At 44.7% G+C, this 22,146-nt stretch overlaps 1 protein-coding gene across 2 annotated transcripts in view; it reads left to right on the forward strand.

Moving 5' to 3' along the window:
• The window catches only part of lrrc9 (leucine rich repeat containing 9), a 171,368-nt gene that overhangs the window by 46,749 nt on the left and 102,473 nt on the right, over positions 1-22,146 (forward strand). For both annotated transcript variants that reach the window (XM_067991891.1, XM_067991890.1), the window contains exons 9-11: positions 7,660-7,877; positions 9,255-9,386; positions 20,825-21,004. In XM_067991891.1, coding sequence (XP_067847992.1) covers positions 7,660-7,877; positions 9,255-9,386; positions 20,825-21,004 — 530 coding nt within the window. The remainder of the gene's footprint in view (positions 1-7,659; positions 7,878-9,254; positions 9,387-20,824; positions 21,005-22,146) is intronic.

A 22,146-nucleotide genomic window follows, 5' to 3' on the forward strand; every position in this document is an offset into this window, starting at 1 on the left:
TGAAGACTTATGCTCCAGAACTAGCCGCGCCTTTAGCCAAGCTGTTCCAATACAGCTACAACACTGGCATCTACCCGACAATGTGGAAAATTGCCCAGGTATGTCCTGTCCACAAAAAGCAGGGCCAATCCAATCCGGCCAATTACTGCCCCATCAGTCTACTCTCAATTATCAGCAAAGTGATGGAAGGTGCTGTCGACAGTGCTATCAAACGGCACTTACTTACCAATAACCTGCTGACCGATGCTCAGTTTAGGTTCCGGCAGGACCACTCTGCTCCAGACCTGATTACAGCCTTGGTCCAAACATGGACAAAAGAGCTGGATTCCAGAGGTGAGGTGAGAGTGACTGCCCTTGACATCAAGGCAGCATTTTACCGAGTGTGGCACCAAGGAACCCTAGTAAAATTGAAGTCAATGGGAATCAGGGGCAAAACTCTCCAGTGGCTGGAGTCATACCTAGCACAAAGGAAGATGGTAGTGGTTGTTGGAGGCCAATCATCTCGGCCCCAGGACATTGCTGCAGGGGTTCCTCAGGGCAGTGTCCTAGGCCCAACCATCTTCAGCTGCTTCATCAATGACCTTCCCTCCATCATAAGGTCAGAAATCAGGATGTTCACTGATGATTGCACAGTGTTCAGTTCCATTCGCAACCCCTCAGATAATGACGCAGTCCGAGCCCGCATGCAGCAAGACCTGGACAACATCCAAGCTTGGGCTGATAAGTGGCAAGTAACATTCGCGCCAGATAAGTGCCCAGGCAATGACCATCTCCAACAAAAGAGAGTCTAACCACCTCCATTTGACATTCAACGGCATTACCATCACCGAATCCCCCACCAACAACATCCTGGGGGTCACCATTGACCAGAAACTAAACTGGACCAGCCACATAAATACTGTGGCTACAAGAGCAGGTCAGAGGCTGAGTATTCTGCAGCAAGTGACTCACCTCCTGACTCCCCAAAGCCTTTCCACCACCTACAAGGCACAAGTCGGAAGTGTGATGGAATACTCTCCACTTGCCTGGATGAGTGCAGCTCCAACAACACTCAAGAAGCAAGACACCATCCAGGTCAAAGCAGCCCGCTTGATTGGCACCCCATCCACCACCCTAAATATTCACTCCCTCCACCACCGGTGCACCGTGGCTGCAGTGTGTACCATCTACAAGATGCACTGCAGCAATTCGCCAAGGCTTCTTTGACAGCACCTCCCAAACCCACGACCTCTACCACCTAGAAAGACAAGAGCAGCAGGCACATGGGAACAACACCACCTGCACGTTCCCCTCCAAGTCACACACCATCCTGACTTGGACATATATTGCCGTTCCTTCATCGTCGCTGGGTCAAAATCCTGGAACTCCCTTCCTAACAGCACTGTGGGAGAACCTTCACCACATGGTTCAAGAAGGCGGCTCACCACCGCCTTCTCAAGGGCAATTAGGGATGGGCAATAAATGCTGGCCTTGCCAGCGATGCCCACATCCCATGAATGAGTATAAAAAAAAAGAATAATGGCAAGTAAAAATCCAGCATACCGTTTAATAAATATGAAATTTGATTTAAATAGTCATTGTCAATTGGTGGCCCTGATGTTATCCCCTGCATGGCTTAAATACCCCTATTGTTATAAAACCGTTGTCTAATTTGGGGATTTCTGGTACTTTGGCCACAGAACGAGTTTGGTGTAATTTATATTAAAATAGTGACATTAAATTAAACGGCATACAAGTGATTAATCCACAGAGCAGCCAAGGGATGAGGATGTGAATTAAATCTAGACAAAGCAGTTTGTCAAGTGGTGCCTCCCATATTCCACTTCAAATTGAGACAATGGAAGTCATTTGGACCATTCACACTCATTATGTTCGGATCCATTTGAGCTCAGCAGGAGCTAGTTTCAGGGAACACCCACACTAGGGTGGCAGCAGCCCATTTAATTGGCAGCTCAATGGGTCAATCCCTGGTCAAGGAGAGCTGGGAGAATGTCAGGGGTCAAGCTACTGGCTTCCTGTCCAGTTGGGCATAAAGGATAGGTTCTAGATCAATTAGATCCATTGAAGGAGACAGAAAAGGAGAGAGCTGATCCTTCTCAAGATAGAGCTGAGGTCAGGAGCAGCATTGGTCAGAAAAGTTATGTTTCGTCTACTAAAAGGGACAGTGTGAGGGGGGAAAAATTGCATAAGTGTCCATTCTGGGCGATGCGCTAACATCCCGCGCCCAACGGACCCCGGGCAGGCAAGACTCAAGTTTGGTCCCAAGGGCGCACTTACCTGCAATCGACGTTCCTTTCCAGGCCTTGCACGTGGAATGAATGCAATTCGCACTTTTCACCACCAGAGGGAGCTCCATCTCTTAAAGGGAGGATGTTTCTTTGAAATCACTTCAAGGTAGCTTATATCTGTTATTTGCTGAAAATAACAGTGTACTGACTGCATGGAGTCTGAACAGAGATCAGACATCGCACACATAAAACATAGATGCAGATTCCATCCCAATGTTTACACACTGATGAGTTATGTTAAAACATTGAATAAAGGTTGTGCACTACTAAATCTCACATCCTCCAATCTGTACGCCAGACCTCACCAATCTGCCGATCTGAGTTGGTACCAGGCCTGCGAGAGTGCATGCACCAAGGTTCTCTGCTGATGCGCTAAAGACCTTGGGTGCAAGAGGTGGACAGAAGGAGGGACATCCTATATCCCCGGGGGCTGCTGGCGGGGGGGGGCAAGAGGCCCTCCAAACATATACTCAAAAGAAGTGGGAGGCAGCAGGGGATGAAGTCAATCCCAGGCACACAGCATCATGAAGTTGGATGCAGTGCAGGAAGAAGTTCAATGCTTTGTCATGGGTGGTCAAGGTGAGTGCGGTTAACTGTCAAGTGGTGTCTCCTACCAACTGCACCACGCACGACACCCCCCATCCCCCATATACCAATAAACTCTTTCCATCAGTACTCAACTCTTCCAATCAGATGCTTCCTCTCGCCCTTACACATTACCACTGTTTCAAGCCGCCCACCCACAACTCATAGCCCACACACATTGGCAGCTGTTCAACCATGTCAGGCACATCAGACAGGCACATGTCCCGCTTTCTTGCAGGAGAAGGTGGCACAGAGCAAGAGGCAGAAAGTGGCAATGGCATTTAGCTCCTCGAGCCTGTTCCACCATTCAGTGAGATCATGGTGGACCTATGACCTAACTCCATATACTCGTCTTATCCCTCAATACCCTTGGTTCACAGGAATCTATCAATCTCAGATTTAACATTCACAAGTGAGCTAGCATCAACTGCCATCTGCAGAAGAGTGTTCCAAATGTCTCCCACCCTTTGCGTGTAGAAGCATTTCCTAACTTCACTCCTGCACGTCCTGGCTCTAAATGTTAGGTTATGTCCCCGCGTCCTAGTATTGAAGTCTAGGAGACATCCAAAAATAGTTACAAATGTCTCAGCAGCCAGGGGCAATAATCCAGTCACTAAGCTGTAAATCCTGCATGGTCCCTTTAAATAGTGCCGGCGGTGGGTGGGGGGGTCCTCCAGGCACGCTAAGACATGTTCAGATGGTCGGGGTTAAGACTGTGCGTTGAGTTGAGCCTTAAGTCCTAAAATGGCGTCCATCACTTTAAATCAGCATTGCACACTGATTGAAGCCATTTTCTCCCTACTGTACATGATTCCAGCGTTTCTTATCTCCTATACCAAGATGGCGCCATCTTGGATGTCGGAGAGACTGTGTAGCGCCGAAACAAGGGGCGCTACATGGCCATATTTAGTGTCCAGTGTGTTTTGTTATTTTCTGATAGGCACAGTGTCACTGAATTATGTTAAAGTAAGTTGAGATTTACTACAGTTGTTATTCTGCTCATTCACTTAGTGACTGTAAAATGAACCAGCTTGTTGATTTATATTTGTACTCATCTCAGTAAAAGTATTAATTAGTCCACTTTTCAGAAGGTTAGAGATGCACATGTGCCGGCATGTGTGAGATTACAGTATTCAGTTCATATAACAAGAAGTTTTAATTGTTACAGGGCTCTTATTCATGCTATCCTATGGCTAGATATAATGTAAACTTCAGATAGTAAGCAACACAGGATCCGCTTACAGGAGAGACTTTCAAAATAGGAAAGTTTCTGTTTGATGCTTAGAACAAGTAATTGCTGAAGAAAAGTTTGAGTTGGCTTTTTTCCTGCTCTGTGATACTAGGAAGAAGTAGAAAAAGCCTACTATAGACAATCGTATCCAGAAGTTTTATATAGAAATTTGTTGTTCAGTGAAACATAATGGGCCTGAAATTGCTGGAAACTCACGCCATAATAATGACACACTATGCCATTATTAATATGTAAAAATTCCAGGAGATAATGGAGTAAGTTACGCCATGAGTTGTGTTGTGCCATAGTTTCCCGGCACATTTGCGCCCCTCCGCCTTTAACCTCGCCAAAGCCAATAAAAGTTTATTCTTGCTGCTCAGTCCTCCATTGTAGTCAATGGTGATTGCCAGTTTGCTGAATTTATGCCATTGTTTGCACTGCAGCCAGCTAGACTGAAAAATAATGGTGTGGTTGACCTGGTAATGACATGGTTTATGGCCATCCCATGCCTGTCAGCCTGGGAGGCCAACAAAGGAACCATTAAAGCTGTGGAGCCTCACCCCAGCAGTTCTGCAAATTGTACTAAGAGTATTTTTCTCTTAACTCTCTCATTATTCTTGCCAGCTTTGCCATCCAGATTGCTGTTAGTGTCTGAAGGCAATTACTTTCAGGGCCATCACCTATTTCTACGTGTAAGGAAGGTGAAAGCACTGTAACGACCTATCCACTAGGTAATTCCCTGTAACTGATTATTATGGACGACCTGGAGGAGGAGCAAAGGAAGCAGGCGCGTCGCTTGAGGCACCAAGGCCAGAAATTAAACCTATCTCGCTACTACCCCCACACAGAGTGTACAGAGAATGGATGTCATTTGAAACACTGTCGGAGGAGCTCTGCGTGCACAGACTGAGCTACAGCAAGGACGTAATTGGCCACCTACGTGAGATGCTCCATGAAGACCTAAAGCTCCCACAGGGCATTGTCAATGGCCCTGAAGGTGACAAAGGTCCTCAATTTCTACGGCACCGGTTCCTCCCAGTTAGGAACCGGAGACCTCTAATATCAGCCAAGGTGCTGTGAGGACCATCATTCAACAGACTGTCTTGTGCAGGGCATCTGACTTCATTAAATACGACATGTCCTCTGTGCAGCAAAGAGACAGGCTTCCCCAGGGCACAGGGGGTTATCGATGGGACCCATGTGCCGCTGAAGGCTGCACTTGAGGAACCTGTCATTTTTATTTACAGGAAGGGTTATCACTCGCTAAATATGCTAATTGCGATGCCCAACTGAGGATTCTGCATGTCAACTTGAGCATAGAGGAATCGCTCACGACGCCTTTGTCCTTCAACACTCCAACATCCATGACTTATTAAGCAGTGATGGACATGGAAATGGATGGTTCCTGGTGGATAAGACCTACCCACTGAAGCTGTGGCTGATGACACCATTCTGCATCACCAATAACACAGCACAGGAAAGATTCAATTATGCATACGCAGCGACCCGGCAAGTGGTAAAGAGCACCTTTGGGATGCTTAAGTACGCTCGGGGCCTGGACATTTCAGAGTGTGTCCTGCAGTATGCCCTTGATAATATGTTGAGGATTGTACTGGTCGGCTGCGCACTACACAATTTCGCCTTCCTCACCCTTGATGTGGCAGACAAGATGCCATGGACCCGGATGATTCAGGTTGGCAGGCTGTAACGAGTGGGGTGCCACAAGGATCAGTGCTGGGGCTTTAGCTATTTACAATCTATATTTATGATTTAGATGAAGGGACGGGGTGTAATGTATCCAAGTTTGTTGATGATACAAAGGTAGGTGGGAAAGTAAGCTGTGAGGAGGACACAAAGAGTCTGCAAAGGGATATAGACAGATTAAGTGAGTGGGCAAGAAGGTGGCAGATGGAATATAATGTGGGCAAATGTTATTCATTTTGGTAGGAAGAATAAAAAAGCAGAATATTTTTTAAATGGTGAAAATCTATTAAATGTTGTTGTTCAGAGAGATCTGGTTGTCCTCGTACAAGAAACACAGAAAGTTGGCCTTTATTGCAAGAGGGTTGGAGTACAAGAGTAAGGAATTCTTGCTACAATTGTACAAGGCTTTGCTGAGACCACACCTGGAGTACTGTACATAGTTTTGGTCTCCTTATCTAAGGAAGGATATACATGCCTTAGAGGTGGTCCAACGAAGGTTCACTAAATTGATTCCTGGGATTGGAGGGTTGTCCTATGATGAGAGATTGAGTCAAATGGGCCCATATTCTTTGGGGTTTAGAAGAATGGAAGGTGATCTCATTGAAACATAAGATTCAGAGGGGGCTTGACAGGGTAGATGTTGAGAGGTTGTTGCCCGTCTGGAAAGTCTAGAACTAGGGTTCATAGGCTCAGGATAAGGGGTCGGCCATTTAAGACTGAGATGAGGAAGAAATTCTTCACTCATTGTGAATCTTTGGATCTTTGTGAATCCTCTTCCCCAAAGGGCTCTGGATGCTGGATTGTTGAGTATATTCAAGGCTGAGATAGATAGATTTTTGGACTCTAAGGGAATCAAGAGATATGAGGATCAGGCAGTAAAGTGGAGTCGAGGTCGAAGATCAGCCATGATCTTATGAATGGCGGAGCAAGTTCGAGGGGCCATATGGCCTACTCCTGCTATTTTTTGGGTTTTTGTTTCCTGACCCACATGTCCTTGGGCCCATGGGTGGTGGCAGAGGCCAGGGGGCCAGAGATCAGCTCATGGCTCAGGTGTTTGGACAGTGATTACCCGCCACCTGGACTCGCCACTTCCTCCCTCCCACCAGCAGAGCAGAGGTGCATCAGTAAGTATGGAGTGCTATTTCTGTAGATTGATCCCCACGGTGACAGGAACACAAAGAAGGACCAGCAAGATTTTAGCAAACAATTGAACGTTTATTAAATACAACATTGCAATGACCTACAGCCTTTAAAGAAGTTTTTAAACTGTAATTAACTTTTTTTTAAGTTGATTTAGATTGATTTCAGAAGTTGCAGCTCACTCACCTCCCAGTGCTACACCTCAACCTGCCTTATGGCTTCAGTGTCCAGCCATTTGTAGTGCCCCGTGGTTGGTCAGCTGGGTAATCCATTGGCTGTGCCGTCCATGAGGTCCCTGATTCGCCATTGACCTCGTCACACCATAGGTGGATCGATGTTTCAGGCCTTTTGTGTCTTTCAAGTATGCTGGCTGAATAAGTATTGTACATTATTTGCTGTTGATTCTAGCCCAGAAATTACACTACATTGGCTGAAGCAGTATACCATATTTCTATAGCACAGAATATTTCCTTGGCACTGATTGGTTATTGGCCTAATACTGATAATGCGCTGGGAGAAATGATTGGTTCACATTTTGTAATGTATTGGAGCATTTTATGAAGATATGCTCAGTTAAACTGTGCTGCCCTCATTCAAGTCTGAAAGTAGTGTATTCACCCTGTTAGAATGCAGTGTTTCAAACAAATTGCTAAAAGATTGAAGATTTTGACAAGAAATGTAATAAATAACAAACCAATTTTCTTGAAACAGCTGGAATCTGAGTTGACAGTGCTCCAGTTGAGCAAAAGGCACAATTCTGTACTGACCGCTCTGAATGGGTTGAAGAATAAAGATGGGATGGAAGGAATGCATGGCAGTAGCAGGTCTGTTAGGAAAAGCACAGAAGATTCTAATGCAGAGCAGAAAATGTCCCGAAAACTGGATGCTCTGAAAGAAAGACTAACATTTTGGAACACAAGGCTAGAAGAGTGAGTAAACTAGTTTGTGATGTACATTGTATTATATTGCCAAAGCTGCATAATTTCTAAAACAATGCTTTTATGAAAGAGGTCTTTAAATTTCTTGGAAAGGTATAAAGCGTAATGAATTTGAGATTGTGGCATCTCAATAAGAACAGCACTTTTTTCAAATCTGTTATAGAAAGTAACAATTTGTGTGTATAGCCCCTTTCATAGTCTCAAGACATCCCAAAGTGCTTCATAGTCAATGAATTGCTTTTTTGGAAGTGTAGTCACTGTTGTTTTGTAGGCAAACGAGAGAGCCCATTTGTGCATATCCTGGTCCTGCAAACTCCCCAATCTGTCCTGAAGGATAAATGTTGGCCAGCACACCAGGAGAACTCCCCTGCTCTTCTTTGAAGAGAGCCATGGGATCACTTGCATCTCCCTGAACAGACAAATGAGACCTCAGTTTAAGATCTCACCGGAAAGACGACACCCCATTCCCTCCGTACTGCACTGAAGTATCTCCCTAGATTATGTGCTCAAGTCCTGGAGTGGCACTTGAATCCACGTCCTTCCGACTCCAAAGCTACCACAGGGCCAGGCTGACACTTAACCAATATTAAATGGTAACTCAGTATATTAAAAATGACTGCAAACAGAAATTATCCTCGGAAGCATGCACATTCATTGAACATTTCTCATAATTATCAGCAAACCTATAAGGCAATTTACAATAGGGTCATTTACAAATGTAAAAGAATTACTTTATAGATTAGTTGATCTCCCATGAATTACTCATGGACAAAATGTAAAAATGGTGTCTCTTTTTTTACTGTTTTCTATTGTCTTCCTTTTAAATTCTTAGTCACGCTTTCACTGCCTATCTCCTGCTCTCTAACCCTGCTTTACCTAAATAATGCACTTGACCTTGACTCCCCTTGTGCAACGTCATGGTAGATCAACTAGTATGTTTTATAAATGTTTTTAGTGATACAGTAGTGGGATAGGTATGAAAACGGTCATGGCAGCTGTGTGACCCAGAATTATTTTTAATAGAATGGTTCTGTGATTTAAAGTGACTAATCAGAAATGACAGTACATAAATAGTTCTGGGATCTGATTAGTTGAAGGGACAGTGGTCTCTGCATCAGCTTTCTAATCCTGCAATCTTATTGGTTGAACAATCCCCGCAACATTATAGTGCTGCATTCACGCAGGCACAAAATGTTAATAATACAGATGGCACAAAACATGTATTCTCAACAATGTGAGAATATGGAAAAATATACAAGATAATGTGTTAACAGTAAAGAAGAAAAATAATAGGTTAACATGATATCAGATACAAATATTAATTTTGTCACACTGAAATGAAATCATTCCATTCTGTCCTTTTCACAGAACTGAAGCAAGCTATCAGATGGAAGTAGAGCCAACCACTGAGTTCTTTAATTTGAGTGTTCTATTTCTGTTAATTGAACTGGAAACTGTCGGGAATATTCGGTTTGAAGAAGGCACTCCCTCCGATGTGTGGTATGGTGACAACTACAAAATTCATAGAAAAAAGCCTTGTGTTACTTAATGATAACCAAATTTAAAATATTATTCGTAACAGTAACAACTAAAATGCTGAACAGCATCATTCCTAGACTCTTGCATCTTGAGGTAAAGATATGCTATTCCTAGCAAAAGTAGTAGTATATATTTTACCAGATCCCCTGGAATGACAACAGTCTTTTCGCCTTTAATAGGATATAATTGCACTTTTAATTCTAACCAGTGGATCTGCCATGGCATTGCTCATACTGAGTAATAGGATACCAATTTTTCTAATAATACGAGCTTTATACCACATAGTGTAGTATTGTTTAAAATACAGCCGCTATGAAATGGGCTCTGCAGGCATTCATGTTCTCCAAACTAACTGAACAATTCCAAAATGGATGACAATTGAAGGTCATAATAAGGAAACTGGCAAGTCTCTCATTTCAAATAGGACATGGCAACTTTACAAAACTCAATTACACTAATTCCCAAGAAAGCACAGCCATTCTGGAAAGTGTGTGGTTAGGGTTAGGGTGGTTCCATGGAGCCTTGTTTTTAATCTTTATGTTCTTGAAACTGATTAAACCTTTCTTAGGGTAAATTTACACTTCCCCATGTGAAATGAGACTAAATGACTTTTGACTTTGTTAAGAGAGCTGCTTCTCTGAGCCCAATCTCAATTCCCATTTGACATTCTGACATAATTTTCGTCTGTGTGGTGAAATTATGGCACGCGGGAGTGCATGTACACAAGATCAAAGAAACTGTTATTTAAAGCCATTTGTCATTTCAGAAAGGAAACTGTTTGGAAGTAGCTTTGGCATAATCTTTTCAATCACTGAAGCAGAGTATGGCCACCTTTAAAGAAATAAAAACTTTAGCACTCTTAAAGTTTAAATTCTCTCATTGTTGGCCCAAACAGGTGGTGAAGAATGAATGAAATTATGTATCTTCTTCTCATAATGATCAAGAATAATACTTATATGATGGGTCAGATGTTGGAAAGATGCTGGTACGCCCAATAGTTGAGGTTCAAATATACTCCAGTTATAGTTTGGTGCCAGAAATGGAAAATGAAAATCATAATACAATACATTGTTGCCTTGCGAGAAACACAGGTCACTTGTGAAGAGATTCAATTTGGTGCGGACTGTGTCAAAAAATCTATATATGGAGGAAAGCACTGAGAAGGGATTCTTACCTACAGATGAGATGGACATTTCTGAATGAATAAAGAAACATTCTTGTTCTTTGTAGATAAAAGTACATACCCATGTATCTTGTGCAGATACCACTTTTTCTTGTGCTGCTTCAGCCAAGGTCCAGTTGACTACAGTGACTGGGAACGTTATGAGTTCTGCATACTTGCAAATTTTTTTGTTGTTGTGCTGCCTACTATATGTGGAATTTTATGCAAAGTTTGCACAGCGATTGTTGAGTTTATCAAAGTGCCACAGGGAGAAGTAGCCAGCCTAGTAGCTGGTTTTGAAAGTAAAACTGGCCCTGCCACAAACAGCAGATGAAACAGATAATAGAATCTGAATTCCAATATCCGCACCACATTGGGATCGGGTGAATTTCTACAATCATAAGGGTTGATATTCAAAAGAATGTGCCAAGAGTGGGGTTGGAAAGACACAGGAAAGATCCATACAAGCAAAGTCGTGAAAAAATAACAAAAAATAGAGCTGATCTGAAATTAAAATGCAGGAAACGTGGTGGATCTGCATCCACAAGAGAAAAAGCACAGGTCCAAACCAATGGCTGTCAGTGTCCTACCCTCAGGACAGCGACAGACCCCCACCACCCCCTGCCACTCCCTACATCACAAGCACCCTCTGCTGTGAAGAAAATTGAGGGTGTAGCTATGGTCTGAAGTTACTAATGTCTCTGTTCAGACCAGTGGCCTACAGAGTTTCTCGCAGAATAATGAAATACTTTTCCTAAGCTTGTTTGCTTAGTTGGAACAGTGTAGAAGACCAAAGTTGGGAGGTTAGAGAGGAACTGGGAGAGGAGAATTAAAGTAGCAAGTCATGGGGAGGTGGGATACCCTTTGTCAGAACACAACGCTGTCAAGGGTATGAGTCCTTGGTGTGAATCTTTTTTTTTCCTCTTTTCGTGGCGAAAGAATCGACCATGTTGCATTTTGTGTTTTTGTTTTAGGTCTGCTGTATTTGATCCTGATCTCTGCAATATTTGCATTCTTTTACCTTAATGTCTCTGCATCATCTCACTGATGATCTTCACAATGGGCCGAATGGCCTCCTTCTGTGCCGTAACTTTCTATGATTCTATATCATTTAAGAATTTTCTATTAAACACACACACTTATCTACATTGCCTACGTGCCTCCCCTTTGAATGTCACTCCATTTTGCAGGTCATTTAGGCCATTATGTCTTTGTGGTTGACATATCTGTTGATTCTCCCCATTTCGCCCTGTATTTCTCTCTCTTTTTTCCAACCTTACTAAAATGCTTGTTTATCTTTCAGTCTTCAGCTTTGAAATGTAATGACCTGTCTTTTCTCTTTACAGATGGTGACTAATCTTTGTAATTGCAGCAAATTCATTTTTTATTTTAAAAGCGGCTAATGTTTCTCAGTCTGCCTCAAATCCCCAACATCAGCAAAAGTGCACAGAGCCTTTTTGTTTACTATTTACAACTTCACAAACAAGATTATTGCCTCCTGGCCAAGAAAACTGATGGCCATCACAAAGGGCCATTAACAAAGAAACATGTGATATGCTGCTGTTGTTTGCATTCCACTGTTCCATGTTGCTTAACTCTTCATTTGCCAGTTTAGTGTTCATTGTTAAAACCTTCCAGCGTTTGTCAGTGACACTAGTGCTGGTTTCCCCTTTGGAGGATTACATAGTTCTGGAAATAGAATACTATATTTATATTGCATACATTTACATTGCTTCCAATAATTTTTTTTAAAGTAAGTGATTGTACTCCTCTCAATTTGTGCCTTTCATAGGGTAAATATTAATGAAAGAACAACAACCACCACAGTCTGCTGCTACTCCAGCCTCCTCCACAGCTGTAATTTAGCCCCCTTAGTACGCACAATTAATTATGTAGAATGCCTGCCTGGCCCAAATCCTCTTTTCCTTTACAGCCCTCTAAACACACACACTTATCTACATGGCTTACTTGCCTCCCCTTTGAATGTTATTCCATTGCCCCTTCCTGCACGTGCTACTGAAATGTTCTGCAATTAACACTGCTTTAAGAGTAATAGATGAAGTGTAAACATTGTAACTTACACTTAAAATATTTATCGAAACGGCAAAAAAGGGAATCAGCACAACATCCAAAAATGGCACAGTATAATGCAATAATTCAACCAGAAAAATATCTTAATAGAAAAACACCATGGGCTAGAAATTCGGCCTTGTAGCGCCCGTTGTATCGGTGCTATGCGGCCTCCCGAAGTTCCAAAATGGTGTCTGGAATGCGCGAGCATGCTTCTTGATGTGCCACAGATGCCATCTTGATAAAGGGTTTCGTGCACACACAGGTAACGAACGCCGGCAGCATGTGAAGTATGGAGAAAATGAGTTAGATCAGTGTGCAACGCTGATTTAAAGGGATAGATACCATTTTGGCACTCAACCCTCCAGCCAACGAACTTTCTGGATTATTGCGACTGGCTGCTGGTTGTATGTGTATGTGTATGTGTATGTTGAAGCTTCCTATGCTTGGATAGTGTTGCTATAGTATATAAAGAGTGTTTTGGCAGGTCGTGCATTACTGTTGGTGTCAGTTACAACAGTTTTTTTTATTCGTTCATGGAATGTGGGCGTCGCTGGCGAGGCCGGCATTTATTGCCCATCCCGAATTGCCCTTGAGAAGGTGGTGGTGAGCCGCCTTCTTGAACCGCTGCAGTCCGTGTGGTGACGGTTCTCCCACAGTGCTGTTAGGAAGGGAGTTCCAGGCTTTTGACCCAGCGACGATGAAGGAACGGCGATATATTTCCAAGTCGGGATGGTGTGTGACTTGGAGGGGAACGTGCAGATGGTGTTGTTCCCATGTGCCTGCTGCTCTTGTCCTTCTAGGTGGTAGAGGTCGCGGGTTTGGGAGGTGCTGTTGAAGAAGCCTTGGCGAGTTGCTGCAGTGCATCCTGTGGATGGTACACACTGCAGCCACAGTGCGCCGGTGGTGAAGGGAGTGAATGTTTAGGGTGGTGGATGGGGTGCCAATCAAGCGGGCTGCTTTATCTTGGATGGTGTCGAGCTTCTTGAGTGTTGTTGGAGCTGCACTCATCCAAGCAAGTGGAGAATATTCCATCACACTCCTGACTTGTGCCTTGTAGATGGTGGAAAGGCTTTGGGGAGTCAGGAGGTGAGTCACTCGCCGCAGAATACCCAGCCTCTGACCTGCTCTTATAGCCACAGTATTTATATGGCTGGTCCAGTTCAGTTTCTGGTCAGTGGTGACCCCCAGGATGTTGATGGTGGGGGATTCGACGATGATAATACCGTTGAATGTCATGGGGAGGTGGTTAGACTCTCTCTTGTTGGAGATGGTCATTGCCTGGCACTTGTCTGGCGCGAATGTTACTTGCCACCTATGAGCCCAATCCTGGATGTTGTCCAGGTCTTGCTGCATGCGGGCTCGGACTGCTTCATTATTTGAGAGGTTGCGAATGGAACTGAACACTGTGCAATCATCAGCGAACATCCCCATTTCTGACCTTATGATGGAGGGAAGGTCATTGATGAAGCAGCTGAAGATGGTTGGGCCTAGGACACTGCCCTGAGGAACTCCTGCAGCAATGTCCTGGGGCTGAGATGATTGGCCCCCATGGTTGCCGAACAAGATTCCTGGCAACCATGGGTGGCCTGCTAGGGCTCTCGCTGGGCATAGAACACGACTGGTAGCATGCAGAGAGGCCACGCAGAGCAAGTCACGCTGCGAGTAGAGGGAGGAAGAGAAGGAGGCGGCGCAGGTCACTGAGCAGGAGGCTATTTCCCATGAGGGCCTTTTGGGAACAATACTCTTACCTCAATATGAGCGAAGATCAGTGCATCCGACGGCTGCGGTTCACCAAAGAGGTTGTGTCAGAGATATGTCAACTGCTGCAACCACAACTGCAGCCTCAGAGCAGGACAAGGACAGCATTGCCTGTGCCTGTCATGGTAACCGTGGCACTGAACTTTTACGACTCTGGATCCTTTCAGGCTTCTGCTGGCGATATGTGCAACATCTCACAGTTTGTAATGCACTGCTGCATAAGGGAGATCACCGAGGCACTGCACGAGCTGCTCAACAGGTTCATCACATTCCCTCTTGACAGAGAGAAGCAGAACGAATGAGCACGAGGGTTTGCTCGCATTGCAGACTTCCCCATGGTGCAGGGTGCCATTGACTGCACGCACATAACCATGTGTGCTCCACATCTCAACTCGTCATCTTTATGAACAGAAAGGGGTTCCACTCCCTCAACGTGCAGCTAGCGTGCGACCACATGCAGCACATCATGTAGGTCAATGCCCACTACCCTGGCAGCAGTCATGATGCCTTCATTATGCGGCAGTCCAACTATCTTTGCACCGGCTCGGCAAGTCAAAGGTTGGCTACTGGGTGACGAGGGCTATCCCCTCATGCGGTGGCTCATGACTCCGGTCAGGCACACATGCAGAGCAGGCATACGAGAGCCATGCGGCCACATGGAACGTCGTCGAGCACACCGCAGGCCTCCTGAACCATTCTGGTGGAGCCATGCAGTACTCCGCTGAGCGGGCATCAAGATTTGTTGTGGTATGCTGCATGCTGCACAACCTCGCCCTTACAACAGTGTGCCAAACAAGATTCCTGGCAACTATGGGTGGCCTGCTAGGGCTCCCGCTGGGCATAGAACACGACTGGGAGCATTCAGAGAGGTCACACTGAGGAGAGGGAGGAGGAAGCGCAGGTCCTGAGCCTCCTATCAACCAAGATCCTGAGCCAGAGGAAGAGGTGGAGGAGGTAGAGGCTGAGGAGGAGGGGGAGGAGACGGAGGAGGAAGTAGAGGATGACGCAAGGGGGCAACAAGGTGCACAGGCCCTGTCTGCCAGGGCTCTGCATGCTCACCTTATTCGTGAGCGATATCACTAACCGCAACGACACCTCCCAAGTCAACAACAATCCTATACTCCTCACCTGTCCTCTCCCACATGACCATCAAATCGCCCTCCAGATGATTGCACATTGCCTCCTCCCGCAGCTCATCGCATAAATAAAACCCACCACCTACTGTGACTTCAAATCCAAATTTATAATATAACTCATGTACTCAAGTATCAAACATTAGACTATTCACCCCTGTGCATTCCCTCAGTGCCTGTCGTTCATGTGCCCTTTGCCTTTCCTAGTGCTCCTACGAGCTGCATCCCCAGTGGCTGGAGCATGGGTGATGGAAGGCTGCTGGCCTTCAATTGAGGAGCGTGCAGATGGCCTTGGAGGACGACCGTGAGCAGCTCTGAGCCGGGAGGGCCTGGCTTCCGACTGCACCATCTTATCATGGGCTGCAGCAGTCTGGCCTGGCTGGCTGACAGGCAGCAGCACGGGCACTGGCGGAGTGGCAGGGGTGGGAGCAGGAATGTTGTTGGCCTGAGAGGACAGCAGGTTCGACTGCCAGGGCGCCACTGCCACTCGCATGGGGCAATGCCTCAGCGCTCCTGGTGATCAGCTGGAGAACAGATTGCTTGAGTGCTGTGACGCCCTGGAAGCCCCGTTCCACAGCGGTACCCAAGGCTACGATAGCAGCAGTGTGAGCTGCCATAACAGCTGTCTGAGCGTCAACTGACGCATGCAGACCTCTAATGACATCGGTCTGTGTTGCAATGGAAGCCGCGACATTGATCATCAGATGCTGCATCATGGTGGGTTCCACAGGTGTGCTGATGGAGCTGACCACCCGTTCCATGTGGGTAAGGATGGGCTCCAAGCTCTGCGCAAAGCCCTGTGCCAAGTTGGAGCTGGACTCCTCCACGTCACTTAACATTGTGTGCAGGCTTTCTGGCAGGCTTTCCAGTTCACCAAGCATTTGGTGGTGTACACCCATCAGCCGTCTTCTGTAGCCTGGTCCATCAAAGTCATCATCTGACCCCTCAGCAGCAGAACGATTGTGCGACCTCACCCTCCGGCGAGCTGGCACCTACGGTATCCATTCCTCCCATCCCGGCTCCTGTGCACTTGTGCCCGAAGTCTCACCACATGCAGATCTCTCCTCTAACCGAGCCTCTACACTACGCGCAGTGTCAGTCTCTGAGCTGGTGGATGCGAGTATCAGATCTAGTGATGGTGCGGCTTCATTCTCGGTGTCCTCCTCCTCCTCCACCTCGAGCGGTGTCGACTCTAGTTCTTGGGCACCTGCAATGACAAAGGGAAACGGGTTAAGTTGTGGAACGGGAATAGGAGCAAGTAAGACGTGCGTCAGAAAAGATTGTGGGATGAGAAAGATGTGGGAAACAAGAAGGAGGATTAGAAATTCAGAGACACCCCTTCGTCGGGACCTCCAATGCCGCCAGTGGCCATGGCCGCTGCGACGTTCCGCCCAATGATGCGCAGCACGGTCTCCTCCAAGGGATGAGGACGTGTAGGCGTTCATGTGTTCCTTCGGGTCTTTCAGTCTGCCGGCTATTATGTGCCACCTTCTCCTGCAAGACAGAAGGAAGTGTGTCAGTGACTGTCCTGCAATGTATTTGGGCGATGTGCCTCTCATGGTCGAATAGCTGCCAGTGTGTGTGACCTGTGAGTGGTGGGTGTGTGGTTTGCAATTGTGCTACTATGTGAGGGTGAGATGCAGCATCCGAAGTGCAGCATTGCTTACGGATGGGCAGCATTTGTTGGTGGGTGGGTGAGGTGGGGGGTTTGTCGTGTGTGGAGCAGTGCTGCAGTTGGTAGGATGTGCCACTCGACACTTGCATTCACTTACCTTGACCACTCATGTCAAATCATTGAACTTTTTTCAGCACTGTACCCATGTGCATGGTGCTATACTCCTGCCATTCATCTCCAAGGCCAGTTCCTTCCACTGCCTCCACAGCTGGTGTCTGGAGGGTCTTCTGCCACCCTGTGGTTACAGGATGATTCTCCGTTCCTGCACTCCCTCCACTAAGGCCTCCAGTGCGCTGTCAGAGAACCTCGGAGCACACTCTCTTGCTGCTCCAGCCATTCTGCCTGCCATCCTGCACTGCTTCCATTGACTGTGCACCTCCCCTTTAAGAGGTACAGGCTGCCTTTACCTAGTGTTAGCCACGCCACATATTGGGCCTCCTGCTGGTGCGTGCAGCCACTCAACGGTGCGGAAAGCGCTGGCTGCACATAGGAATCATGGAGATGAGGTTGCAGCAGGAATGTCTCGTGCTGCCTGCATCGCTAACACCAGGCAGTGGTTAACTGCGTACCGTGACCCCCGCGCCTAGTGTCGGGCCTCATCCAATTTAACCCCTCATTTGTCTTCTGAACAACAACAATCCACATGTTACGCAATGGCAGCTAAGAAAATAATCAAACATAATTATGTTGGACACTGGAAATGCACATTCGAATGCTTCCAAAACTTTTAAGTATGCACAACAATTTTGCCATGAACTTTTCTTACCTGTAGCTCAATTAAGGAATTTTTTCACCTTCCTAATTTGCAAAACAGTTCCAGAAATTCCAGGATATGTTTCTTCGCTGACAGATGTAATCTTTTAAGCAAACCTTTAGCAGTGTTGCTGGACATACTTTTAATTTTCTGCAATGCATCTTCCGGTGCATCGGATGGGTTTTTACTGAGTCCGTTTGTAGATACAGAAAGATCTTTCTGGAAAGGTATTTCATTGAGAAGCATTCAAAAAGAAAAAAATACTAGTTCCAAATTCAAGCTGAGCAAATACATTAGACGGAACAGGCAGGAATTTAAGGAGCCAGCTGCCATTACGGATGAAGTAACTCGGTCAGTTCCTGCTGTTATTAGCAGGAGTACAAAATATCTTAAAAAAAACTAATGGAAACACCAACAGTGATCTGAAAGCACATTCTAACAATCACACTTAGCAGATTCAAACATAATCAACATGATCTGACAGTGACCAAATTCAAACAGACCAAGCAAATGGGTGGAAAATTAATAAAAAACAATAGTATTGCATGGTCCAAGGTTCAAATATGTGGGGAATTTTCAACTGAAGTAAACTCAAATAGGCATAATGGTATTTCAGCCCTTTGGAAAAACTCACATTTGCAGTAATTTGGTTTGTAATGATTTTGGTTTCTTGTACATGCAGCTGATTCTTCAACAGACATTGGGCCTAAATTCATTAGCACATCAAACTGAGCACAATTCCGCCGTTGCACAGAGGCCCAAGGACCAACCTAAATTCGTCCTTGGGCCTTATAATAATGCAGGAGCGCTGCGGGCACCAATCAGGCAACCCAACACAACTCGCTTATCTGGGCCCATACATTATCGACCGACACTGAGGCTCACAGGTAGGTCTGGGAAGGGGGGAGGCGATCGGGAGGGGGATGATGGTGGGCCTGCAGTGCCTCACAGTTCTGTGGAGCCAGGGGGAGCTCTCCTGCTCCTTTCAACTCCACAAATACCACATTCCTGTAAGTTTTAGGGCCTTTTTTTTTGAGTGGCCTCCAGTGGTTCCTTTAAGGGCTAGTCGAAACTAATTTAACAATCCAGGTGAATATTGAAATGGGGCCTGCACTCATTTCAGGTGGCTGCTAGTACTGCTTTAAAAAAAGTCTCCAACCAATTTAGCAGTGGTCCAAATGCCTGTGCACATAGCCGAAGGCCTCTACCCCGATTAAATTGGTTATCAGTGTGCCTGTTTAAGGCCTATAAAACATGTGCAACAATGTTGAATTTAGACTCCAGCATCCTTACAAACTGATGAAAAGACCCCAGTGTCCTCAAACCTACAATTCGTGGATGTAGGAAATGACACCTTTGCCTCCGTGAATTTCAACGGCTTATCCTGTCTCAGAATATTAATTACACAAGGTTCGTTACCTGACTGAGGTGGAAAAGTGGAGCACGGAGCAGGAGAGGCTGGACCCAATCCATGGGAGACTAATATAGAAGAGCACAGGCAAATGCCCAGTGCAGTTTGTGGAATGGAGAGGACCCTGCAGAGGGGTGTGAGTGGTGAAGCTGGACTGAAAGCACTGGAAAGGCTGGCAAGAGCAAAGGTGGCTAAAAGAGTAAAAAATAAAATAAGTCAATCCAGAGGCTGGATGTGATGCACATGAGCAGACACTGCAAACAGCTGGCATTGTACATTCACACAAAGAGAGAAAGAAGCTAAAGGAAGATCCTGAGCTGGTGAAGGAAGCCTGAGGGAAAGTATCCTGATTCCTGAATTGGGTTCAAAAACTAACCTGCGGCCCCTGAGAATGGGGTAGGCCTACACAGATGAAAATTATTGGAGTCAGTTTTAGTATAGGTGACTTTAGTGATTTTTTTTGTCTTTGTTATCTTAATTTTTGAACATATATTCTCGATACAATGGGAAATCAAGATGGCCACTGAGGTCGCTTGAAAAATCTATTGAATGATTTCCATTGGCCTTTTGCTACTTACTGGTTATTGGTAGTTTTCTGATGCTTGCTTATTGGAAGCTTTTTTTGTAACTTAGTAGTTTATCATTAATAGTTTAACTACTTTTTTGATTATATTTAAAATATTTGTTCAGTTAACAAAGATTCATTATTTGTTGCTTCTTTGATTTGAGCCAATCAGGATTTTTTGTCCACGGACACTTGCAATTTTGACATTTGCCATTTATGATGGACACTTTGCAATTGTGTCATACATAGTGTTACACATTTTTGGTTTTGCATTGAGCTTAGTACTGTGCTAGTGCTGCCGGCTCTGGGTGTGGAAGCCTCACACAGCCAGTGGCAGCACCAGAATAAACTTAGCAGACTCACTAATGCTGGCCACTAGGAAGACTCAGTTTTAAAAAATAATGGTTCGTCCCAGCAGCTGGCCTCCATGAATCTGGCAAGTATTTTTCTGGAGCTCCTGCTAGCTTTGTGAGATCCACCTGTCAGTAGATGGTAGCTGTAATATTCCTCTAAGTACAATATAAAAACAGCTTTTGAGTGCAGTCATGCATTAGATGCAAGACCTTTAATTATACAGATACATGTATAATTTATTTAAAGATTGTATAGGCAAGGTGCTCATTTTAAAAATAAAAGTATTTTGCAATTTCAGGATTTCTAAGAAAAAAATATTTTCCTGTATTTCAATTTTAGAATTAAAATTGTCCTAGAAAAAAAATCCATAGAGTACTGATGACTTATTTTTAACATGTTTGTTGTAGCATAGGTTAAAAATTATGTTTTGCATTCTGTAAATAAACTTAAACAAATGTATGAATTCTTCAAGATAATTACATACAAACAAATGTAATATTCCTTCCACTGACAGGTTCACTTCCTGCTATGATGTAATCTTATCTCGATTCTGTGCGTGGGACTTCAAAAAATTTGGAGTGACAGGGTTAAAAATAAATCGCATAATCAGAGTTCATAATCGAATTCTAAGGCTGAAGTATGAGGAAAAGATCCATTCTATTTTGAACAAAGAAGGATCATCAAATAAATCACAGTGAGTTACTTTAATTACGTGTTTCTCTCAGTGCAAAAAATGTTACTTACAGCTCTAACAAGATTGATCTTAAAAAGTCCTCCTAATTTAGAACAAAGCGGCAATTTACAACATGTGACTATATGAAATAAAGAACTTACATTTATATAACTCCTTTCACAACCTCAGGACATCCCAAAATGCTTTACAGCCAACAAAGTACATTTGAAGTGTAGTCACTGTTGCAATGTAGAGAAACAATACTACACAGTATACCTTTTTAGATCCAATAAATCATATTAATAAAAATGTAACATGTCTACCTCTACATATTCTAAACTTTTTCTTACAGTGCAATAATAATATGGAGCCCTTATTTCAGTCCTGTAATGATAAATATGGTGTTACATTTCCTAGCAACAAAAGAAATGACAATCTTTTAATATACTAATGGATCTCCTTTGGTATTGCTTATGGTAAGTTGCAGGATATGCTGTCTTGCTTACCCATCTTTGATTTCTTCATGTTGTTCTCTATCTCTCTAATGCCACTCTTCTGGTTGTCTCTCACTCTTTCTCTTTTGTTCAAGTTCTCTTTTCTCTTTCTCTCTCTCTTCTCTTCTGCTTCTTTCTCCTGCTTTAATTTTCTCTAACTTTGTGTTATTTTCTAATTATTTTTCTATTCCCTCTCTCTGTCTTTTCTTATGTCAGTAGCAGGTAGTAGGTGAGGTGGTCAGGAGAGGGACCTGGCCAGTCCCCACAGATTGGCAGATTGCAGAACTTTGTATGGTCATGCATAATGGCTGGTGTACAGGAGATGTATCTTGGCCTCAGGCCACATTTTCCAAGGTGCTGCTTAGGTGAGAAAACTGGCATGGGGCTGTGGATAGCAGATGGTGGGCACCTTTTATGCTGCAGGTGCAGGGGGAGAAGGATCCTGGTCTCAGGCTACATTTTTCATTGCAGGGGTAGGTTGCCAGTTGGGGGTGCGCAAGACAATTGCATCTGGGTAAAAATGCAATGTGAAGCGCAGAGCACCACCTACCTTAGAAATACAAGTCTTAGGAACTGGGAGGACTGAAAGGTAAGTACATTCTAACTTTGTGGGAGATTCAAACTACACCAGCTTAAATTTAACACCTAGCCATGAAACTCAGCCATTAC

The sequence above is a fragment of the Heptranchias perlo genome, chromosome 10, assembly GCF_035084215.1.
Source record: "Heptranchias perlo isolate sHepPer1 chromosome 10, sHepPer1.hap1, whole genome shotgun sequence".
NCBI lineage: Eukaryota > Metazoa > Chordata > Chondrichthyes > Hexanchiformes > Hexanchidae > Heptranchias > Heptranchias perlo.